Raw genomic sequence first — 21,932 nt, 5'->3', positions numbered from 1 at the left:
TTCCATTTGTTTGTGCTAGTGAGGTCTTTCCTATCCTTTTCTGAGACTTTTGAATTTTTGTACTTCCATTATCTGTAACCTGCTCTGCATGTATACCGTGCCAGCATTTTTGAATTCTTTAGTAAATCACGTCTAGTCTCCTTCCAAATTTTTTAAAAATAATATATATATATATATATATATATATATAAATATATATATATATATATATATATATATTAATACCCCAACTGTTGACGGCCCCTTGCCCCACCTTTTTGATGCAAGTTGGTCATTTGATTACATTCAGTATTGGCATGGCTTGGTCTTGAATTAAAATTCAATACACTCGGAGAAGCTCCTTAAAGAAATGTAATACCTTTGCATTGCTTTTAGTTATGACACACAACCTAAGGCATTAATTAAAATGCAATATGTTTCTGTATTTCATTTTAAATTGACACAAAAATTGTATTCTATAATGAAAAGCAATAAATCATTTGGTTGATATGTTTTTAATTAGGACATGATAAAACCGTGCAAAATTAAATTTACCATGTGCATATGGATTGCATTGTGCAATGCAGATAATATGGTGGACTGCGTTTAATTTTGACATGAGTTATCTTCCATAACTGGCAAAGGATCTGTAAAAGAACTGGAAGACACAGGTCTACCACTTAGGCCTACCACAAACCTAAGACCATCATCAAGGCCAATTAACATGCAACATAGTTGCATCAGCACCCATGCTATGATAGGCATGACTTATACCTCCTGCTTACAAGACCTGAACAGGCCACAAGCGCCTAAACCACCACCTTTACAGCAAGTTCCAGATTGGTCAGTGAGTCCAGTGCCCATGCAAAATGGGCAGCCAGACAACAGAGCATCTACTTCAAGACTGTCCGCTGCCGTGAAACACTAGATCTGGATGGAAGACAAGTTACGGAAAAGAAAACCGCGTATGCCAGCCTGGAGGACCTATAACGTAAAAGTGGCACGTCCATTTGAATGAACAAATAAGAGTTAATTTAATTTTTGAGCCAACTGATATTCAGTTTTAAGTCCTCTAAGTTCAACACGATTATGATATTTAGTGTGAATGCCCGCCACCATTTGCATGCCATTCCACAGTAAACCCGGGTTATCATTCCGCTTTTCACTCTCAATGCTGTCCTTATAATTTCAGCTTTGTCTGTCTGATTTCACGTTTCACCTCCTTCTGTAGATCTTTATATTCAGCTAATGTCCCACGTTCAAATGCCCCTTTTCTCCAGGCTATCCGTCCTTTTAAATCTGCGATAATCCATGGCTTGTTTCTTCTTGATGATTATTTTGTAATGTAGATTCCTTATTTTCAGTTGAGGAACTGAACAAAAATTCGAATTACACAGGCAAAGGCGCGCGAGCACAAGCAGCGCGTTGTCATAGCTGCGGCGCGAGGGGCGGGTATAAGGCACGCTGGCGCGCGTGACGCACAGAGCCGGGCGGGCGGCACGAGTAGAAGGCTGCAGGGAGTGAGGTGCGTGGAATAGAGCGTAGGTTTGAGTGTCTGAACCTTTCTTGAACCGAATCCAGGTCTAATCGGGAGCTTCGATTGAGCTCCCGCAAGCACATAATTGAGTCATAGACGTTGAGAGCGCCCATTTGGATCCCAGGTGCTTACTTTCAGGTAAGAGCGGCGGCCATTGTTCCCGTTTGCCAGTTAAGACAGGGCCTCTGTCGCGCTCCGCGTGGGGCGAATAACTTGCATGCACTGATCACTGCGGTCTGGAGCTGGGATCGGAAGATTGTTTGTGAAAAAAACTGCGTTTTTATCGAGTCTTGACTTTTTCCTTTAACGGTTGTTTGTAGCGAGGCCTTAGGCCTTTGACTGCCGGCCGTAGCAAGGCCTGTATTACATGTGTGCAAGAGTGGCTGTTTTTTGGTGGGCCATTAAGCCTGTTGTATATCACGAAGGCAAACGATTTACCTTGCCATTTATGCATTCTTTCCACATAGGAACTTTATTTTTTTATCTTTTTTTTTTTTGTTGTTGTTGAAAACCCGTGATAAATATTTTGAAAATGCACATTACATTGTACTGGTTACGTCAAATTTATGAAAGCCCCCCGCGTTCATTCGGCTCATCGAGTGGCTTATTTAGATTTTTGCAGCCAACGGCGGGAGGGCGACTAGCTAGTAATCGCGTACAGTCCATTGAGATTCAGGTTGTACTTCCTGTTAAGTTTATTCTTCTGCGTTATGAAGACGTCCGATCGGGAGTTTGAGAGCTGATTGGTACGTCATGCAGTGAAAAGCGAACCTGGACGTGTCCTCATGCAGCTTAGCAGATTCGTCAAAAACCTGCAGTTTTTCGTTGCAATATAAGGAAAAAATGCATTTACCGTAGATATGCTTTATCATTTTTTTTTGTATGGGTAATTTGCTTGCAACAGTTTTAGGCACAAATAATTAGCAGCATGTTACAATGTTTCGCCTGGAAGTTATCTTTGTTATTTTTGCAAATGGTTATTAAGTTAAAACGCAATGATTACAAATCTGGGGACAAATTGTAGGTTACTTAAAAAGTCCATGCCGCTAAATTGGGCACAGTCTGTGGTGCATACTGTGTCAGTTTTGCTCATTTGCATATCAGAACTTTGCCTCCTGTAGTGCATTAGGCAAAGGTATGTACACAATGATGCTGTCAGATTTTTGCTTTGATTTTTATAAAAAAAAAATAACCAGGCCACCAGTAGCTTTACATATTTACTACAAAATTTGGAAAGTGTAAGCACATTCCTCTGATCATTTCTGTTTATGGACTTTTTTTGTGAATTATGTTGCTGTAGGTTATTTTATTATTTTTTTTTTTTTTCCTCTTAAGATGTTTTCTTTTTCCCATTTTAGGTTAAGATGTCTTACTATTCTTCATCACGTAGTTCCTCACGCTCTTCTGATTGTAAGGTATATGTTGGTGACTTGGGTAGTGGAGCTGCGAAGGGAGAGCTTGAGAGGGCTTTCAGTTACTATGGTCCTCTGCGCAGTGTATGGGTAGCACGCAACCCTCCTGGCTTTGCTTTTGTGGAATATGAAGACTCCCGAGATGCAGTTGATGCTGTTAAGGGAATGGATGGAAAGTGAGTATTTTAAAGTATCTTAAGAGTTTCTGGCAATATGTAAAATATTGTTTAATTTGTCATTTTTATTGCAGCACACTATTTTTGATATTTGTGTTTTTTTCTTGGGGGTGGGGGCCTGATGGGTTAACAGTAGGCTCTGTTATGATCAATGTAAAAAATGTGTGTGTATGTATAATATGTACACACACATTACTAATTCTGGATGAAACGGGTAACAAAACTTTGTTAAAAATCTTTAGTCAAATTAGTGTTTTTCAATAAGTTCTGCACACAACTTTGTTTTATTAATTAGTCAAGAGTCCTGTCTTCTGTGGACTTTTTTCATATTGTTTGGCATTGTACAGCATTTGTACTACTGGGCTGTATTCACTTCATACTTGATGAAAACATGATATAAATTTTTTTTTTTTTTTTTTTATTGGTCATGACTATAGACTACATTCGGTAAGTAACATGTATAATTTTGAGGTGGAATATTCCTTTACATCAGTGGAAAAACTTGTTTAATGGGATTTTGCTGCTGTGGCATACTGAGTACAGGTGTAAGACCAATACCCCGGGATTTGTGCGCTTGGCTTAGCTTCATTAGCATCGACACTTTTTTTTTTTTTTTAATGCAAATAGATGCGATTTGTACATGTATACAGGTCTAACTTAAATGACAAATTCTGTAATATAGCTTAACCTCCTTAGCGTTACAGCCAAGCTTTACTTGGGCTGTGAAAACCGTGCTAAAAGCATTAGTCCCGAGTGTCACTTGGGCAACTGCAGAGTTACATCTTGTGCAAGCGTTGGATCCGAGAATCACTCGGCCTGTAAAAGTGCTGTCAGTGCTACCATTATTTGGAGAAATTGTCGTAGTGTAGGTTTTCACTAATTTGTGAAATATCTACACTTTATCAACAATGAAGACATTGAAAATACCCATCCAGCATCCAAAACGAAGAAAATTTGGGAGATACACCAGGCCGTTGTAGTAAAATTTGAGCGTTTACATTCTGGACTGCGAGGTTGGCATCAATGAAAAGTCTCATGGTTTATAAGGGCAGACTGTCATGGATACAATACATCATGTCAAAAAGAGCCAGATTTGGCATAAAGCTTTATGGGCTTTGTGAATCTAAAACTGGATACATTTGGAATTTGGTTCTGTACACAGAGAAAGGAACAATATTTGATCCAAAATACAATCAGTATGGTGTTGCTATGTCATTGGTGCCGATTTTGATAGATGCTCTGCTGTATCAAGATTACTGTGTAACGACAGACAATTTTTATGCTTCGCCAGAGCTGTTTGACATCTTGCTGCGAAGGACTAACACATATGGAACAGTGCGTTCTAGCCGTCTTGGCATGCCTGAAGACTTTGGCAGAGCTAAATTACAGCAAGGTGCGCTAGTAGCTTGACAAGAGTAAAGTGCTTGTGTTGAAATGGAAGGACAAAGATGTTTGTCGTCTTAGCACTGAAAATAATGCAGCTACGGTCACAGTACAGATCAACGGGAACAAGCAGGTTATGAAGTCTTGTGCTGTGGTTGACTCCAGTAGCACGATGGGTGGTGTAAATCATGGGGATCAGGAATAGATGTTCTATCCCATTATGTGGATGCAACAAAAGAAATACTACAAAATATTTTGTCATCTGGTGGAACAGTGCATTTGAGATGCATCCATGTTGTAGAAACAAAGCTGGCAAAACTGCATTTCCTGCAGACTTTACATGCCAGCTTGTAGAAGAAATGTTTGCTGCATATCCACCATCCACATTAGTGCTAAAGAGGCACACGGACATTTCAGCACATTGCGGATCAATCCAGAGTGTCTTATGGTACACGTTTTATATATCTCCCACAGGAAAAAAAAAAAAAAACTGAATTCAACTCATACCTGTGCAGTGTGCTGTTCAAAAACTGATAAATCTAGAAAGAAAATTGGAAAAGAAACGATACATTGTCACAGTCGGGACAATAATAGCATGTCTTTCACCGTTTCTTTAACATACACCACAAAAAGGACTTGTTTTGAGATTATTTGCCATTTTGGCATAATTCATAGTGGTATTTTCATATTCATTTTTTTTATTCTTTACTATTTTTGTGATTCTTTTGAGATTAATAGTAAAAAGCATTGCGTTTTTTTTTTTTTTTTGTGGTGGGAATAAAGTGCAATGCTGGAAGAGGCTGAACTTCAAAATTCTTACACAAAAGTTAATTTTTATTTGAATTGAAACTCTGAATTAATGCTGCTGTTTAAAAGGAGTCCTCTTACTCCTAATTCTAATGAGAAGTCAAGCAAAATGACACCTTTTATTGGCCATCTGAAAAGATTACAATATGCAAGCTTTTGAGGCACCTCAGGCTCCTTCTTTAGGCAAGATGTTATCATTGCATCTTAAACAGTTAGGGAACCTTTTATTAAGTCCTATTGCAGTTTGTTAAAAACTGTAGAACTCCTAGACATTAGAATGAAAGTTGTAACTTACTTTTGAACAAGAATATATTTTGCATAATTTTAGTTTAGCCTTTATTTTTACTTACAAGTTAAGTGCTTGTGATTAATTTTGTCAGGCTTTTTTAAAGCCTTTGTCACATTACACAACTTGTGGTTGGTGGGGATATTAAACTTGAAAACTAATGTTTATCTCATTATCCAAGCTTGTCTGATTAAATGAGCATACATTGATGGGTATGTTAAGCTGCATGATATAGTCACACACGACACATCTGGCTATCACTGAAGTCATGGTTGCCTCTGACTCGTTAGGGTTAAGTATGTGACTGAAAAAAATCTCTGTAAAGGTTGTGTAAGGTTAAATTGCCACATACAGAAGGCAGTTCCACAAGTTAGTAATATAAAATGATTAATGCATAAAGATTGATACTTCATATCTTGTTACTATCACTAAGTGAATGATTCTTAGCTTTATTTCTTTAAATGACAGTAGCATATACAGTCATGTGAACAACAATTTCTTGTATAGCCCAAAATCAAGCAAGGAATCCCTCCATGGGCTTTAACAGACCCAGTTTTTGTGACAACTCCCTTAGCTTTGACTCTAAGACGGCGAGAACCCCCACCCCCCCAATTCAGGGAGAGATCCCCTTCCAGGTAGGTTGGACATGCAATGGATGTCAAAAATATGAGGTAAGTATGACACGCAAAACCAAATGCAATTAATGTGAAAAAGAAAGAACACCCCCCGTGAAATGTTGTGGTGGTTTTTTTTTTTTTTTTTTTTTTTTTTTTTAAATGTATTAAAAAAGTGGATGTATTAAGATTTGGTCTTTATTTAAACAATTTTAAATTTAATGTAAGGAGTGGGGATTCAAAATTTAGTTGTAAAATGAGCAGATATACACTCTTATTAGGTACAGCATTTCACTGAGATTTTTGCTCCGTAGTGACATGATAGCATCACTTAATTGCTGCAGATTTGTTGGCTGCACATCCATGATGTGATCTCCCATTCCACCACATCCCAAAGGTGCTGGTGACTGAACACCATTTGAGTACAGTGAACTCCTTGTCCTGTTCAAGAAACCAGTTTGAGATGATTTCAGCTTTGTGACAGGCTGTGCTAGCCTGCTGGAAGTAGCCATCAGAAGATTGGTACACAACGGTCATAAAGGGATGGACATGGTCAGCAACAATATTAAGGTAGGCTGGGGCATTTAAACAATGCTCATTTGGTAGTAAGGGGCCCGAAGTGTGCCAAGAAAATATCTCCCACACCTTTACACCACCACTACCAGCCAGAAGCAGTATGGATCAGTGCTTTTATGCTGTTTAAACCAATTTCTGATCCTACCATCCGAATGTCGCAGCAGAAATCGATATTCGTCAGACCAAGCAACATGTTTCCAATCTTCTATTGTGTAATTTTGATGAGCCAGTATGAATTGTAGCTTCAGTTGCTTCTTCCTACGTAACAAGTGTGGCACCTGCTGTGGTCTCCTTGCTGCTGTAGCCTATCTGTTTCGGAGTTTGACATATTGTTAATGCAGAGATGCTTTTCTGCATGCCTCAGTTGTGATGAATGGTTATTTGAGTTACTGCTTCCTTTGCATCAGTGTGAACCAGTTTGACTTTCTCCTCTGGGCATTTTTTCCCAGGGAACTGCTGCTCAATGAATACCCCCCCACTTTGGGGCAATTCTGTAAACCCTAAATATGATTTTGTAAAAATCCCAGTAAATTGGTAATTTCTGACATACTCTGACCAACAACCATGCCTAATTCAAAGTCACTTAAATTGCCCTTCTTCCCCATTCTGATGCTCGGTTTGAAATTCAGCAAGTCATCTTGACATTGCCTACATGCTTAAAAGCATTGACTTGCTGCCATGTGACTGGCTGATTAGATATTTACATTTAACAAGTAGTTGAATGGATGTACCTAATAAGATGGCCGTTAAGTATGCCGTTTCTGTCTGTGGAATAAGTAAGTACACCCTTGTCTCTAATAGCTGATATTGCCTCTCAAGTAAAAAAATTATGCTTTTCTCACTCCATGCAGAATTATTTTGGTTGTGTATCGTATCAGGAACATTGTGTAGACAGCCTGTTTCAGATAGCCTTAGCTTCAGACTTTGACTTGGATCATTCCAGAGCCCTCCATTCCTTTTTTCTTTAGCCATTCTTTGGTATATTTATTGATTGTTTCAGACCGTTGTAATGTTGCAATGTTCAGTTTTAGTTAAGTTGTAGTTTTCTGACACTTTTTTTTATCCTCCAGTACTCTGCTACAAGGAAGAACTTTGTAAAGGATTCAAAGTAGTGCTGGGCAGTATGACCAAAATTCTATATCACATTATTTTTCAAAATTATACCGGTTTCATGGTATTACAGTATTTTTTTCCCATGCACGAGTGGATGTTAACTACGTTTTCCCCATTGCAATTACTGCAGTAGACTGAATAATAATAACCTATTCCACTGTCATGAGAATTATACATTGTATAAAAAGACATTTTAATGTGCACACAAGTATTAATACAGGTTTGCATGGCCCCATAAAGTGAGTTTTCAAGAGGGTGGCACTAACGAAGAGAAGGAATCGCATTGCATGACAGTTGCAGTCAAAATATAGAACGTTTTTATTGAACAAATTTTGCAAACAACTTAAACAAAAATTTTGACAACATATTTTCAACCATCCAGAGATGCATTTAGACTTGGTAAAATATCCAGATTTTTGTCAAAAGTTGTATTGTACTGAAAATGTCTTAGAAAAGGAATAAATAGTAAATATTTTTGTAAAACTACACTTTAATTTTAACACTCTGTTCATTGACACATTAAAGTGACATTTTAAACAACTTTACCATCATTAAACTGTATAATATTTAAACTAATAAATAATTACAATAAAATAGTGCAACTTCCAGTAATATTACTTCACGACTAGGTGCATTACACAGTACAGTATTCACCAATTAAAAATCAAACAAGTGCAACTTGGTGATGACATCTTTACCAACTGAACCATCATTAAGGCAAATTGCATTATATATTATGCATTATTATATGCCCCAGCTGTATACATAAATAATAAAACTGCAACTTGCATTTATAATGCTATTTGTGGTGTAGTGGATCTGCAGCTACAAAAAAATATATGTCCAGTTTGCTGTGTCTGTCGAAATGTAAGACCTTCCAATGAATCGAAATGAGAGTGAAATGTAAGACCTCCCAATGGATCCAAGAAGCGACTGGGTGAGCACGAAGGAAGACTGGAGGTGTGCCAACCTCGGACGGTCTGGCTGTGCAGTGTGGTGGGGAAGCCAAGACGGGGGTTGGCAAAAAGGAGTTAGTGCTGCAGAGGCTCCGCCAGCAATGTCCGTGATGGGTGAGCCGGGGAGACAGAAGGTGGTGGGCTGCGATCGAGTGAGGAGAGAGACTGCATTTTAACCTAATTTATTATGGATTTTATCCCCACGTTTCACTGGTTTTCTGGATTTGCTATTTATTTGGGTACTGTATTTTTTTTTTTTTTTTTGAAAACTGCACAATGGACACTTATGGTTTTACTTTTGACTGTTTTTAACAAGAGCACTTTCCACCATCCCATGGCTTCAATGAGATTTGTCAGCTCATCTGTCATAATTATCGATGGTGTTGGTTCAGCAGACTACCATGTGGGAAGAGGGAGTCTGTAGGGGACTGGCATCTTCACATTACTACACAGTACCCAGTTACATTACACAGTATTATTTGGGGGGGGGGAATAAAATAAAACCAGTACAACTTGGCTTGCAGTATTATCCAGTAGTATAGAAACAGTATTCACACATTTTGAACATAATGGTCCACGTCCAACCTTTTAAAACCAAAGTATCTCCAGACAACAGACATGGCTCCTTTTTTCTGCAAAAATTCTTCTATATCATCATGTTCAACTTTATCGTCTGCTTAAGTTTCGTAATGTTCTGTCCATTTTCATCGCTCAATACCTCCACTAACGCATGTACTCCATTGCATGCGTGTTTAGCGATGCAGCAGTGAAAAAGGTCCCCTCTTAAACAGCTTCCTGCTGCGGCATGTTCCGAATGTTTAGGCTATTTAAACTGGTGTTGCGGTTTAAGAAAAGTCCATATCATAACAAAAATAAGCTGTTTTTGGTATGAACCAGTATACCGCCCAGCACTAATTCAAAGAATGTTTAACTGACCAGGCTCCAATTCAGCAAAGCCGCACCAAACCATAAAATTTCCATTACAGTGCATTATAGTTGGTATCAGTTTCTTGTGGACAGATGCGGTCTTTGGTTTTGAGACGAACACGTCTTCTGGTACTGTGGCCATATAACACCTTTAGTGCCTTGTCTTTCTAGACAACACTGTTCGTGGAAAAGATGGGACTTCTGGATGTTCATGGGCACAATTTTTAGACTTCCTGAAGTTTTCTGGACAGCAAAGGTGTCATCTAGTGCACATACTATAGCTGCTTTCTGACAGTAGACTTAAGCACTTAGAGCTACCTGTAGGTCACATGGTGAAATTTTGTTTCTCTAAGGGACTTATTTTCAAGATCTTGTGTTCTGCTCCTGAGGCTGAATTTCTGATGTAGCCTGGCGTGGACAAGCCGGAAGATGTTTGAAATGTTCTTTGCTTGTAGATGTTTTTCTAGACCGTGGAATGGCCTATTTCCAGTTGCTTGGAGATCTTTTTCAATTCCTTTCCAGACTTCTTGACCTCCTAACTTTTTGTTTCTGAAGGACTCGAGCTCCTTCAGTCTTGGCTTGGTAATAATACACGCTTCAGACATTTAGTTGCAATTTTAATTTTAGATATTTTAAGATAGTGATAAATGTAGGAATGTACTTTTTTGCATTTAATTTTTATGCAGTGAACTAAAGCATATAAATGTTGTATGTTTATCACCTTGATCTCTAGATACTGTTTAAATGAAGATCAAATCTTCATGTCCTACATGCTAATAACACTTCATGGGGTATAATTTTTTACATGGAAAATTAGAAAACAGTAGGTGAAAGATGAAACATCGCTGGTACTTTTCTCAAAAACATTGAAGTGCTGTTACCTTAAATGGTCAGATGTACAATCTTTAAGTTTAAAATTTTTAGTTTGTAGTCTTTACAGTTTACATTTTAGTTAGTTTGGCCAGCATAGGGTGAAAGTCAGAACAATCTGAAATGCCTGCAGGATTAATCTCTGAACAACTGGTTTTCTTGAACTGTATATATGTACACTGTATTTATATACAGTTACTTTTCGTTTACTCTCAAAATGATTGATTGGTTCTGATTTGTTGCTAGCGAGTCTGTCTCCAGTCTTCCTCTATTTGTATTTCTTCTCTGTACAAATTTTGAAAGAGCCCGGCAATCTTCTCGTATACCAATTTTATGTCTACATGAGATATTTAGGGTGAGTATGGCTTTAAATATGAGGAAGCTTTTTGTACAAGTTGTAAGCTCCACATTTAACACATTGTAGACTTGTTTGAAAATGTGTGTGCATTTTGTAATTGATTCTTTGCATAAAAGACCTGAAGTAATCCACTTACAAGTGTAGCTTTCAGCTTACAAAAATTGTTCTTTATTTGGAAATGCCTTGGGACAGAAACTTCCCCTGTACAACTGAGCTGTGTAAATAGTATCAAATGGCATTGTTTTGAATTCTGCATATTTTAAAAATTTCTCCATATCTAGTACCGGAGGGAGTGTTCAAATAGTATCAAAATTTTAAGTAAACTGGTACATTGTCTACGGATCATAAATGTGTAGCTAATGGGATGGATTTGAGAAAGGATGAAGGTTTTTTGTGACACTGGACCAGAAAAACGATGTTTAGCTTTTTTTTTTTTTTTTTTTTTTTTTGATCTTTCAGCCCTTCTCCGGTATCACTTGCTGTGGCACAGAGCACTGAAGTGGCTGATTTTTAAACATTTTTTTTTTCCATAAAAGTAATAGTTTAAGTGTCCTCTTACACCAACATAGGGAGAAACTGATTTGGATAATTTCCCAGAGAATGGATGCTAAAGGACTGACTGGTAAATGTTCATGTTTGTCCCTATTTTCCAATTGTTTCACTTGTACAGTAGGATGTTCTTGGTTATTGGTCTAGTCTGTGCAGTCATCCATATATCTATCTTCCTAACCTGCTTATCTGGTTCAGTTCTAGTCTACTCAAGATAAACTCTGTAGTATTCTTTGTCAAATCCCTTAGATTGTAAGAGTATAATTTAGCCTTTGAATAATTTTGTGCAATAGGAGCAGAGCAGTGGATACTGGTAATGTTTGCATGTGTTAGATTCATTTTTGTTTTTCAGTTATGAAAAATTTGTCTTTAATTAGAGCTTAGCCTACCACTGGGTACCTGGGTCTCAGTTTTCAATGATGTGATTCTCCCTTTATCTTGCAGGATCTCTTAAAGACGGGCTTACTAGAATAAAACAATTGGCAGACTCTTCAGATTGCACTTCATAAAACACATTTTTAAAGGATGGGTTTTATATTTAACTTTTTTTTTGGGGGGGGGTATTTTTTTATTTTGTGAGATCCTAATTTTAAACACTGTGGTGTTCACCATAGAAAAGAATGGAATTTGGTGCTATAATTGGCATACACGATTTTCCTGTTAAAACATTAATATACATTACTCACGTAAAAATTCTAATTAGCTTTTTTGCTCAGCTATTTCCTATAACTTTTATTTCTTTGCTGATCAAAACACTGCTAAAATGCTTCTTTTGCAGGGTGCTTTGTGGCTCACGTATTCGTGTAGAACTCTCCACAGGAATGTCCAGGAAGACACGATATGGACGCCCGAGTCGAAGACACTTTGACCCTAATGACCGATGTTACCAGTGTGGTGAGCGAGGCCACTATGCATATGACTGCTACCGTTACAACAACAAAAGAAGTGGAGGGCGCCGTAGCAGGTGAAGATTCACTAATTCCCTCCAAATGTACCCTCTAATATTGTGGTGATTTTGTCTAGATTTAGTCATCAAGGCTGTGTGGATTATTTCCAGTTGTCTTGGGGTTTTATAAAGTAAGGGAAAGCTGTGTGGGTTTTTTTTCCCTCCCCTTTCCTGCTAGTATTAAGATATAAATGTTAAGCTTTTTCTCCCTTCTGAAAAACCCAGTAGACTCCATGCTCCTTTCTGTGGCTGCAGTAGTCCTAGTTATTCAAATGCTAATATAGGTTTCGCTGTTTAACTTTATACAATTCAAAATAATAAAATGAACCACTTTTACAAAAAATGCTCACTGTAGGGTCAACAATTTTATTAAAATGTTAATCTTTTCCAGGTCTCGGTCCCGATCTCGGTCCCGGTCCCGTTCACGTTCCAGAGGAAACCGCTATAATCGTTCTCGTAGTCGCAGCAACGATCGGTAAGTATGACTTTTTTCAATGCGATATAAAAATTTAGTGAAGTGGCATGCAGAGGTGGATTTCTTGTAACCATTTTTATTTGGAATAGCATTGAATGTGAATCTTTTAGTAAGTATATAGCAGAAATTGATTTTTACTAATTCTCTTACCACCCAAAGGTTGTGGCAAGATATAATTTTTTAAGACCTCTTCACTGTTATGCCAAATATTACTTGAATGTTTTTACTACTGTTGGACTTGAGATGGGGAGTAGAAGCTTTAGATTGTTGTGCTGTCCTGTCGGTGACTTATTTTGCAGACTGTTGATGTAATAAAGCAATGTCAATGGTTTTAAATGTTCTTGTATAGTGCATTAAAGTCACATTCATTAGTAAACTTGCTTGTTCTTCTGTAACATACAACGGTTAAGACTGTTTTAAGTCAACTTTTGTTAACATGGGGATTTTCGTGGTTAACAAAGATGAGAATACAAAATAATGCTTTAGAAAGACATCTTAAGTTTAATTTTCAACAGTAATCTTTTTTTTTTATTTTTAAAGCAGTAATGTAAACTATTACCAAAAATATTGGGTCACCCCTCCAAATCATTTAATCCAGGTGTTACAATCACTACCATGGTCACAGGTGTATAAAATCGAGCACCTAGCATGCAGACAGCTTACATTTGTGAAAGAATGGGTCGCTCTCAGGAGCTCAGTGAATTCAAGCCTAGTACCATGATAGGATGCCACCTGTGCAGTAAGTCCATCCATCCATCCATTTTCCAACCCGCTGAATCCGAACACAGGGTCACGGGGGTCTGCTGGAGCCAATCCCAGCCAACACAGGGCACAAGGCAGGGACCAATCCCGGGCAGGGTGCCAACCCACCGCAGGACACACACAAACACACCCACACACCAAGCACACACTAGGGCCAATTTAGAATCGCCAATCCACCTAACCTGCATGTCTTTGGAATGTGGGAGGAAACCGGAGCGCCCGGAGGAAACCCACGCAGACATGGGGAGAACATGCAAACTCCACGCAGGGAGGACCCGGGAATCGAACCCAGGTCCCCAGATCTCCCAACTGCGAGGCAGCAGCGCTACCCACTGCGCCACCGTGCCGCCCGTGCAGTAAGTCCATTCATGAAATTTCCTCGCTACTAAATATTCCATGGTCAACTCTTAGTGGTATTATTACAAAGTGGAAGCAATTGGGAACAGCAACTCTGCCACATAAAAATGTGGTAGGCCACATAAAATCACAGAGCGGAGACAGTGCATGCTGAGGCACATAGTGTGCAGAAGTAGCCAACTTTCTGCAGAGTCAATAGCTACAAACCTCCGGACTTCATGTGGCCTCCAGATTATCTCCAGAGCAGTGCGTAGAGAGCTTCATGGAATGGGTTTCCATGGCTGAGCAGCTACATCCAAGCCTTGCATCACAAAGTACAATGCAAAACATCGGATGCAGTGGTGTAAAGCACACCACCACTGGACTCTAGAGCAGTGGAGATGTGTCCTCTGCCAGACAGAAAAGTGCGATTCGTCACTCCAATCAGATGGATGAGTCTGGGTTTGGCAGTTGCCAGGAGAACAATACTTGCCTGACTGCATTGTGCCAAGTGTAAAGTTTGGTGGAAGGGGGATTATAGTGTGGGGTGGTTTTCAGGGGTTGGGCTTTGCCCCTTAGAGCCAGTGAAAGGGTCTCTTAATGCTTCAGCATATGAAGCTATTTTGGACAATTTCATGTTCCCAGCTTTGTGGGAATATATTGGGAATGGGCCCCTTCCTGTTCCAACATGACTGTGCATCAGTGCACAAAGAAAGGTCTATAAAGAAATGGATGAGCGAGTTTGCTGTGGAGGAAGTTGACTGGCTTGAACAGAGCCCTGACCTCAACCTGACAGAACACCTTTGGGATGAATTAGAGTGGAGACTGCGAGCCAGGCCTTCTCGTCCAACATCAGTGCCTGACCTCGCAAATGCTCTCCTGGAAGAATGGTCAAAAATTCCCATCAACAACAACAACAACATTTTATTTATATAGCACATTTTCATACAAAAAGTAGCTCAAAGTGCTTTACATAATGAAGAGAAGAAAAATAAAAGACAAAATAAGAAATTAAAATAAGACAACATTAATTAACATAGAAAGGAGTAAGGTCCGATGGCCAGGGTGGACAGAAAAAACAAAAAAAAAACTCCAGAAGGCTGGAGAAAAAAATAAAATCTGTAGGGGTTCCAGGCCATGAGACCGCCCAGTCCCCTTTGGGCATTCTACCTAACATAAATGAAATAGTCCTCTTTGTAGTTCGGGCTTTTCACGGAGTCACTTGATGCTGATGGTCATACAGACTTCTGGCTTTTAATCCATCCATCATTGTTGGAACATCATGGTGCTTTGGGTAGATGGTGGTGGCGCACGCCACCACCAACAGGACACCGGAAAAGGAAACAGAAGAGAGAGTAGGGGTTAGTACAGATTTTGAATGAAGTTGTTATAATGAATTAGATATACAGAGTATCAGGATTAAATTACAGTGAAGTTATGAGAAGGCCATGTTAAAATAATGTGTTTTCAGTAGTTTTTTAAAGTGCTCCACTGTATTAGCCTGGCGAATTCCTACTGGCAGGCTATTCCAGATTTTAGGTGCATAACAGCAGAAGGCCGCCTCACCACTTCTTTTAAGTTTTGCTCTTGGAATTCTAAGGAGACACTCAGTTGAGGATCTGAGGTTACGATTTGGAATATAAGGTGTCAGACATTCCGATATATAAGCCGGGGCGAGATTATTTAAAGCTTTATAAACCATAAGCAGAATTTTAAAGTCAATTCTGAATGACACAGGTAACCAGTGTAGTGACATCAAAACTGGAGAAATGTGTTCGGATTTTCTTTTTCTGGTAAGGATTCTAGCAGCTGCATTCTGCACTAGTTGCAAACGATTGATGTCTTTTTTGGGTAGTCCTGAGAGGAGTGCGTTACAGTAATCTAGCCGACTGAAAACAAACGCATGAACTAATTTCTCTGCATCTTTCGATGATATAAGAGGTCTAACTTTTGCTATGTTTCTTAGGTGAAAAAATGCTGTCCTAGTGATCTGATTAATATGCGGTTTAAAATTCAGATTACAATCAACAGTTACCCCTAAGCTTTTTTACCTCCGATTTGACACACTCCTAAACCTTGAGGAAAGCCTTCCTAGAAGAGTTGAAGCTGTTGTAATTGCAAAGGGTGGGCCAACTCATGTTAAAGCCCATGTATTAAGAATGGGATGTCAAAGTTCATGTGTGTAAAGGCAGGCGTCCCAATACTTCTGGCAATATAGTGTAAATTATCCCACTTTTGGTACCCTACTACAATTTGCATGGGGTATGCAGTGGTAACTGTATAAATAGAAACGTTTAAGTATGTCATGTGGGCACATTTGTTGCCTACTTGTTTTGACAAAATATTTTTGAAAACAAGAAATACAGTGGTGTGAAAAACTATTTGCCCCCTTCCTGATTTCTTATTCTTTTGCATGTTTGTCACACAAAATGTTTCTGATCATCAAACACATTTAACCATTAGTCAAATATAACACAAGTAAACACAAAATGCAGTTTTTAAATGATGGTGTTTATTATTTAGGGAGGAAAAAAAATCCAAACCTACATGGCCCTGTGTGAAAAAGTAATTGCCCCCTTGTTAAAAAATAACCTAACTGTGGTGTATCACACCTGAGTTCAATTTCCGTAGCCACCCCCAGGCCTGATTACTGCCACACCTGTTTCAATCAAGAAATCACTTAAATAGGAGCTGCCTGACACAGAGAAGTAGACCAAAAGCACCTCAAAAGCTAGACATCATGCCAAGATCCAAAGAAATTCAGGAACAAATGAGAACAGAAGTAATTGAGATCTATCAGTCTGGTAAAGGTTATAAAGCCATTTCTAAAGCTTTGGGACTCCAGCGAACCACCGTGCGAGCCATTATCCACAAATGGCAAAAACATGGAACAGTGGTGAACCTTCCCAGGAGTGGCCGGCCGACCAAAATTACCCCAAGAGCGCAGAGACGACTCATCCGAGAGGTCACAAAAGACCCCAGGACAACGTCTAAAGAACTGCAGGCCTCACTTGCCTCAATTAAGGTCGGTGTTCACGACTCCACCATAAGAAAGAGACTGGGCAAAAATGGCCTGCATGGCAGATTTCCAAGACGCAAACCACTGTTAAGCAAAAAGAACATTAGGGCTCGTCTCAATTTTGCTAAGAAACATCTCAATGATTGCCAAGACTATTGGGAAAATACCTTGTGGACTGATGAGTCAAAAGTTGAACTTTTTGGAAGGCAAATGTCCCGTTACATCTGGCGTAAAAGGAACACAGCATTTCAGAAAAAGAACTTCACACCAACAGTAAAATATGGTGGTGGTAGTGTGATGGTCTGGGGTTGTTTTGCTGCTTCAGGACCTGGAAGGCTTGCTGTGATAGATGGAACCATGAATTCTACTGTCTACCAAAAAATCCTGAAGGAGAATGTCCGGCCATCTGTTCGTCAACTCAAGCTGAAGCGATCTTGGGTGCTGCAACAGGACAATGACCCAAAACACACCAGCAAATCCACCTCTGAATGGCTGAAGAAAAACAAAATGAAGACTTTGGAGTGGCCTAGTCAAAGTCCTGACCTGAATCCAATTGAGATGCTATGGCATGACCTTAAAAAGGCGGTTCATGCTAGAAAACCCTCAAATAAAGCTGAATTACAACAATTTTGCAAAGATGAGTGGGCCAAAGTTCCTCCAGAGCGCTGTAAAAGACTCATTGCAAGTTATCGCAAACGCTTGATTGCAGTTATTGCTGCTAAGGGTGGCCCAACCAGTTATTAGGTTCAGGGGGCAATTACTTTTTCACACAGTGCCATGTAGGTTTGGATTTTTTTTTCTCCCTAAATAATAAAAACCACCATTTACAAACTGCATTTTGTGTTTACTTGTGTTATATTTGACTAATGGTTAAATGTGTTTGATGATCAGAAACATTTTGTGTGACAAACATGCAAAAGAATAAGAAATCAGGAAGGGGGCAAATAGTTTTTCACACCACTGTATTTACCCTGATATTATTTTACTCAATTGTGGGGTTAACCTGAAAATTCTTCTCTAATGTATTCTTATTGTACATATCAATGGGTTTAGACATTATTCATATATTAACCTGTGTTAGGTTTAATCTGCTTGGCTGTAAATAAGTTTTTGTAGTAGTTTTGGCTATGTTGGATCATCCAACTACTAGCCAATATTTATCCTATTTAAGAAATTGGATATAATAACCTGTAGCCAATGTGGCCACCCTGAATCGGGATTGTCCATCACTGACATAACTCGCCTATTGGAACTTATGCAGCCCTATTTTTAAGACTTCTACTTTTTTCTCAGCATTCAAATTTGGTGGTTTTGTTTTAGGATCTCATTCTGGAAGTTACACTTCTGGAGATTTAATGGCATGTGCCATTCCATACTCATTCTGTGTACTTTGTGGCCACTTTGTTTTTGTTTTCCCTTTTGTTTTAATTCAAGTATTGTATGTTAACTGAATTTAATAAGCTTGCTTTCTTTTGCAGGTATCACTCTCCATCTTATTCTAAAAGGAAAAGCAGGTGGGATTGAAGGGGATGTGTCCTTAATTTTTAAGGCCTCAACCTTGGTTCTTTGAGTGTGTCTAAAATGTTTTCAAAATGCATGTACCTGTATATTTTGTTTGCAACCATTTTTGTGTAAAACCTTTTGTTAAAGGGTATATAGTAATTGAAGAGTTTGAAAAGCTAAGTAAGGTTCTTCCATTTTGCTCTTATCCTCAAGTAAGCATGGATTTATAAATTTATTGTGAAACATGACTTGAACTCCATTTACATAATGGCAGTTTTCTTTTCCTCTGGCTCTCAGCTGTCCCTTTTTTAAAAATTTGCTATTTTAAAATCTTGTGATCTTTTATAATATGCTGTTGTTGGCAGGATTCTCCCTTGGTGTAAACTGCAAATATTTATGTCAACAGGCACAGAATTTATTTTTGGGATGAGGCTTACTTGAGGATAGTATATCATATGCCATATTATCTACACACTTTAAAAGTATTTTGAATTCGAACCCCATTTTATGGGTATTTTTTACTTCTCTGCTGTGCTGGAAGATATTTCACGTTGCACATGTACAACTTTCTTCTGGCCAATTTATTATAATGCCTACTTACAGAATAGTCTCTGCATGAACTCAAATTGCGGATCATCTTTAATTTTCTTCAGACTCAATAAATGACTTGGAATGAGTGGCGCACTAAAACTGTAGCACCATGGTCAGTTCTTGCTGAAAGCAGAGTGTAACCTGGTCTTATTAAACCTATATCTCTTAATCATTCAGACATTTGGTTTTATTTTGTTGCAGGTCTGGCTCCCCAGCACGATCCAAGTCCCGAACTCCAGTGAGAAGGTAAATCTAAATACAAATGGAATGCACAGAGTAGAGCATCTTGGTTGTGATTTAATTTAAAAGCGGATTAATACAAGCTACTGTGATATATTTTGATGTTGTTCCAATTTGTGATGTATTAGGACTGTTTGGTCTTGTTTGGGAGTTGACGACTACTACTGTCACTTTTCATTTTAGCCGATCAAGATCCAGATCTGCTTCTCACTCCAGAGCACGGTCCGCATCCAGGTCTAGATCACGGTCCCAATCACGATCCCCTACTCCTAAAAGAGAAAGGTGACAACTTTGTTAATCTTGGTTAATTTCTCTCTAACTGGTATCCTCTCCTTGGTTTGTTGAGGAGGTCCTCAATGTTTTTAAATTTAATGTCCACACTTGAAAGTAATTTGTCCTTTAACAACTTGTCTCATGTGCTGAGCCATCTTGGCCAACACTTAAGTTGTCCTCTTTCCCATTCACAGCCGTTCCAGAACCCCAACCCCTCAAGAAAGTCCAAATCATGAAGAGGCCGAATGAAGACCGGCAGAAGACCTGTTGTCAGCAAAATGATCTTAATTGTATAATTTTTACGTTTTAAAAATACAAACACCTAGTTAATTTTAGTGCCTTCCCGCTCCCTTTACATTCCATTGCGCCCCCTTTTTTAAAACTTGGATGGGACTTTTTCAATCCCTTTTACAGTGAGTATTTTTTTTATTTACTGTACCTAAAATCTTCATGTATTTATGCAGAGCCTACTTTGGGAATGAACACATTTATCGCTTGAACTGTAATTATTTTTGAACAGGAAATTTGGCCCTAAGTTATCTGTACATTTAGTCTTAATTGTACAGTTCGTTACTGTTAGTCAGTAACATTACATTTTACTTCAAAACCAAGTTGCTTTTACATTTGTCTTGTTAATTAAATAAATCTTTCTCCCATGGCTTTTGTGTATATGTAATGAGGCAGCAGTAGTTTCTGTACTGCTCTTTTGGATTTTTGTTAAAACCCCATATACCATGAGGGGAGGAGTTAGGAGTGTTTATGTATTTTTGTGGGAGTAGGGGCTCCCTTTCTCCCCCCCCCCCCCCCCTCCCATTTTCTTTGCATTAAATTTGTGATTCTCTTTTTAGGGACTTGGAAAATGTCCCGGTCTCTTTGGGCTATGAGTTTGGAGTTGGGTTGGACAAAGAGCTTTGCTTGAACTTCTGTTTTGGGGTGGGTTTTGTTTTGATCTTGCTCAGCTTTGAGAAAAATGGGTAAAACTAATGTGCAGAATGCTTGTATATTTTTTTCATTTTTTTTTTTTTTTTTTTGTCCTTTTGACCACTGTACTCTGACAAGAATGAATGGTAATGTTTTAACAGGAATATCTATTTCTTTAAAAATGTTTCCTGGTCTCATTGTTTGTATGGTCCTATATATTATTTATTTTATTTTTTTCCTTCCCCTATGCACGTTTCCAGGGGCAGACCAAACTTACTCCTAGAGGTCCATGCTGGCTGCGGGTTTTAATTGAAGCAAATATAATATCCTCTACTGTGAGCCTGTGATGGAATGTCCTGGCTAATTATTTGTCCCCTTGTTCTTGAATTTAAAAAGTATATACAAGGTTCCATTGTGATTTGTGACAGCAGTGCAAATATACACAGTTTCAGTTCATGCTACTATATTTACTGTGATAGTTTTGTGCTGGATCATTATTTGTTGAAAGGTAGGCCACCTCTGAAAAGCAGATAGCAGTGTGAAAGAAGGGGACTCTTAAACTCATCTGCTTTTTAAGAAACTTTCTGTTCAATTCAGGACACTTAAAACTAGATGATAAAAAGTTAAATTATTGCTAAGAAACAGCTCATTTAAGCTAAAGTTTCACTTAAAGGTGGGATTTATTTGATTGGAATGAATACCTGTAGGCCTCCATGATACTTTCTCGAGGCCTGGTTTAAAGGAATGAGACATGTTTATATTGGTGAAATCCAGGTGGTCAGATAAATGAAGGCTGTCAGTTTGGGTCTGTCCACCTCAATGAATGGGGAAAATGACTTGTGTATTCATGTTTTGCAAACACAATTGTCCTCGATTGTGTCATTTAAAAAAATTTTTTTTTTTTTTTTTCCTGCAATAAAACTTGTATGTGGTAAAGAAATGAGATACTCTAGCTTTAGCTTTATACCCTCATTTGTTAGAGTTTAAGGAATTTGTGCATGAAAACTTGTAAACATGTTGCACTACTCTGTTCATGGTTTAATTGAATTCATCAGATCAAGAGGAAAATGAGCAGTCTTAAAGTTTGCTAACATTGAACATGTGAGAACATGAAAATCACAGCGCCGCTTTGTGTATGTTTGTGACCTCACTTTAACCCTACCAACATTTAAGGCTTATTCCCTTGAATGTGACCTAAGCTCGTCACTTTACCTGGTTTTTAATAAAGCATCATTCTCCTTAAAAATCCCATTACAATTTAATATACAGTTGGTACAGGATTCTAGGCAATGAAATTGCCGTCCTTCCCCTATCCAGTTAAGA

The 21,932-nt window shown here is 38.5% G+C and overlaps 1 protein-coding gene across 2 annotated transcripts; it reads left to right on the top strand.

Annotated features, from left to right (window-relative positions):
* Positions 1 to 1,432: 1,432 nt before the first annotated feature.
* srsf7a (serine and arginine rich splicing factor 7a) lies at positions 1,433 to 21,549 on the top strand. 2 transcript variants are annotated; one of them, XM_028825093.2, is made up of 8 exons: positions 1,433 to 1,504; positions 2,875 to 3,104; positions 12,322 to 12,507; positions 12,881 to 12,964; positions 18,560 to 18,595; positions 19,377 to 19,421; positions 19,599 to 19,697; positions 19,883 to 21,549. In XM_028825093.2, exons 2-8 carry the CDS (start codon positions 2,881 to 2,883, stop codon positions 19,935 to 19,937), a joined length of 729 nt encoding a protein of 242 aa, XP_028680926.2. In that variant the 5' UTR covers positions 1,433 to 1,504; positions 2,875 to 2,880; the 3' UTR covers positions 19,938 to 21,549. The 2 variants fall into 2 exon arrangements, with proteins under 2 accessions (XP_028680926.2, XP_028680925.2); XM_028825092.2 differs by having other exon boundaries at positions 1,454 to 1,654.
* The last annotated feature ends 383 nt before the right edge of the window (positions 21,550 to 21,932 follow it).

The sequence above is a fragment of the Erpetoichthys calabaricus genome, chromosome 18 (genome assembly GCF_900747795.2).
Source record: "Erpetoichthys calabaricus chromosome 18, fErpCal1.3, whole genome shotgun sequence".
NCBI classification, from domain to species: domain Eukaryota; kingdom Metazoa; phylum Chordata; class Cladistia; order Polypteriformes; family Polypteridae; genus Erpetoichthys; species Erpetoichthys calabaricus.
The sequence above is the reverse complement of the archived record's forward strand: the minus strand, read 5'-3'. Positions and strand labels throughout refer to the sequence as shown.

What these genes read in the sequence shown, in the direction of transcription:
- srsf7a (XM_028825093.2), top strand. Translation starts at nt 2,881, where the DNA reads ATGTCTTACTATTCTTCATCACGTAGTTCCTCACGCTCTTCTGATTGT. An exon ending in TCCCGAACTCCAGTGAGAAG is followed by an intron (nt 19,422 to 19,598) that starts GTAAATCTAAAT and finishes TTTTCATTTTAG; the next exon opens with CCGATCAAGATCCAGATCTG. An exon ending in CCTACTCCTAAAAGAGAAAG is followed by an intron (nt 19,698 to 19,882) that starts GTGACAACTTTG and finishes TCCCATTCACAG; the next exon opens with CCGTTCCAGAACCCCAACCC.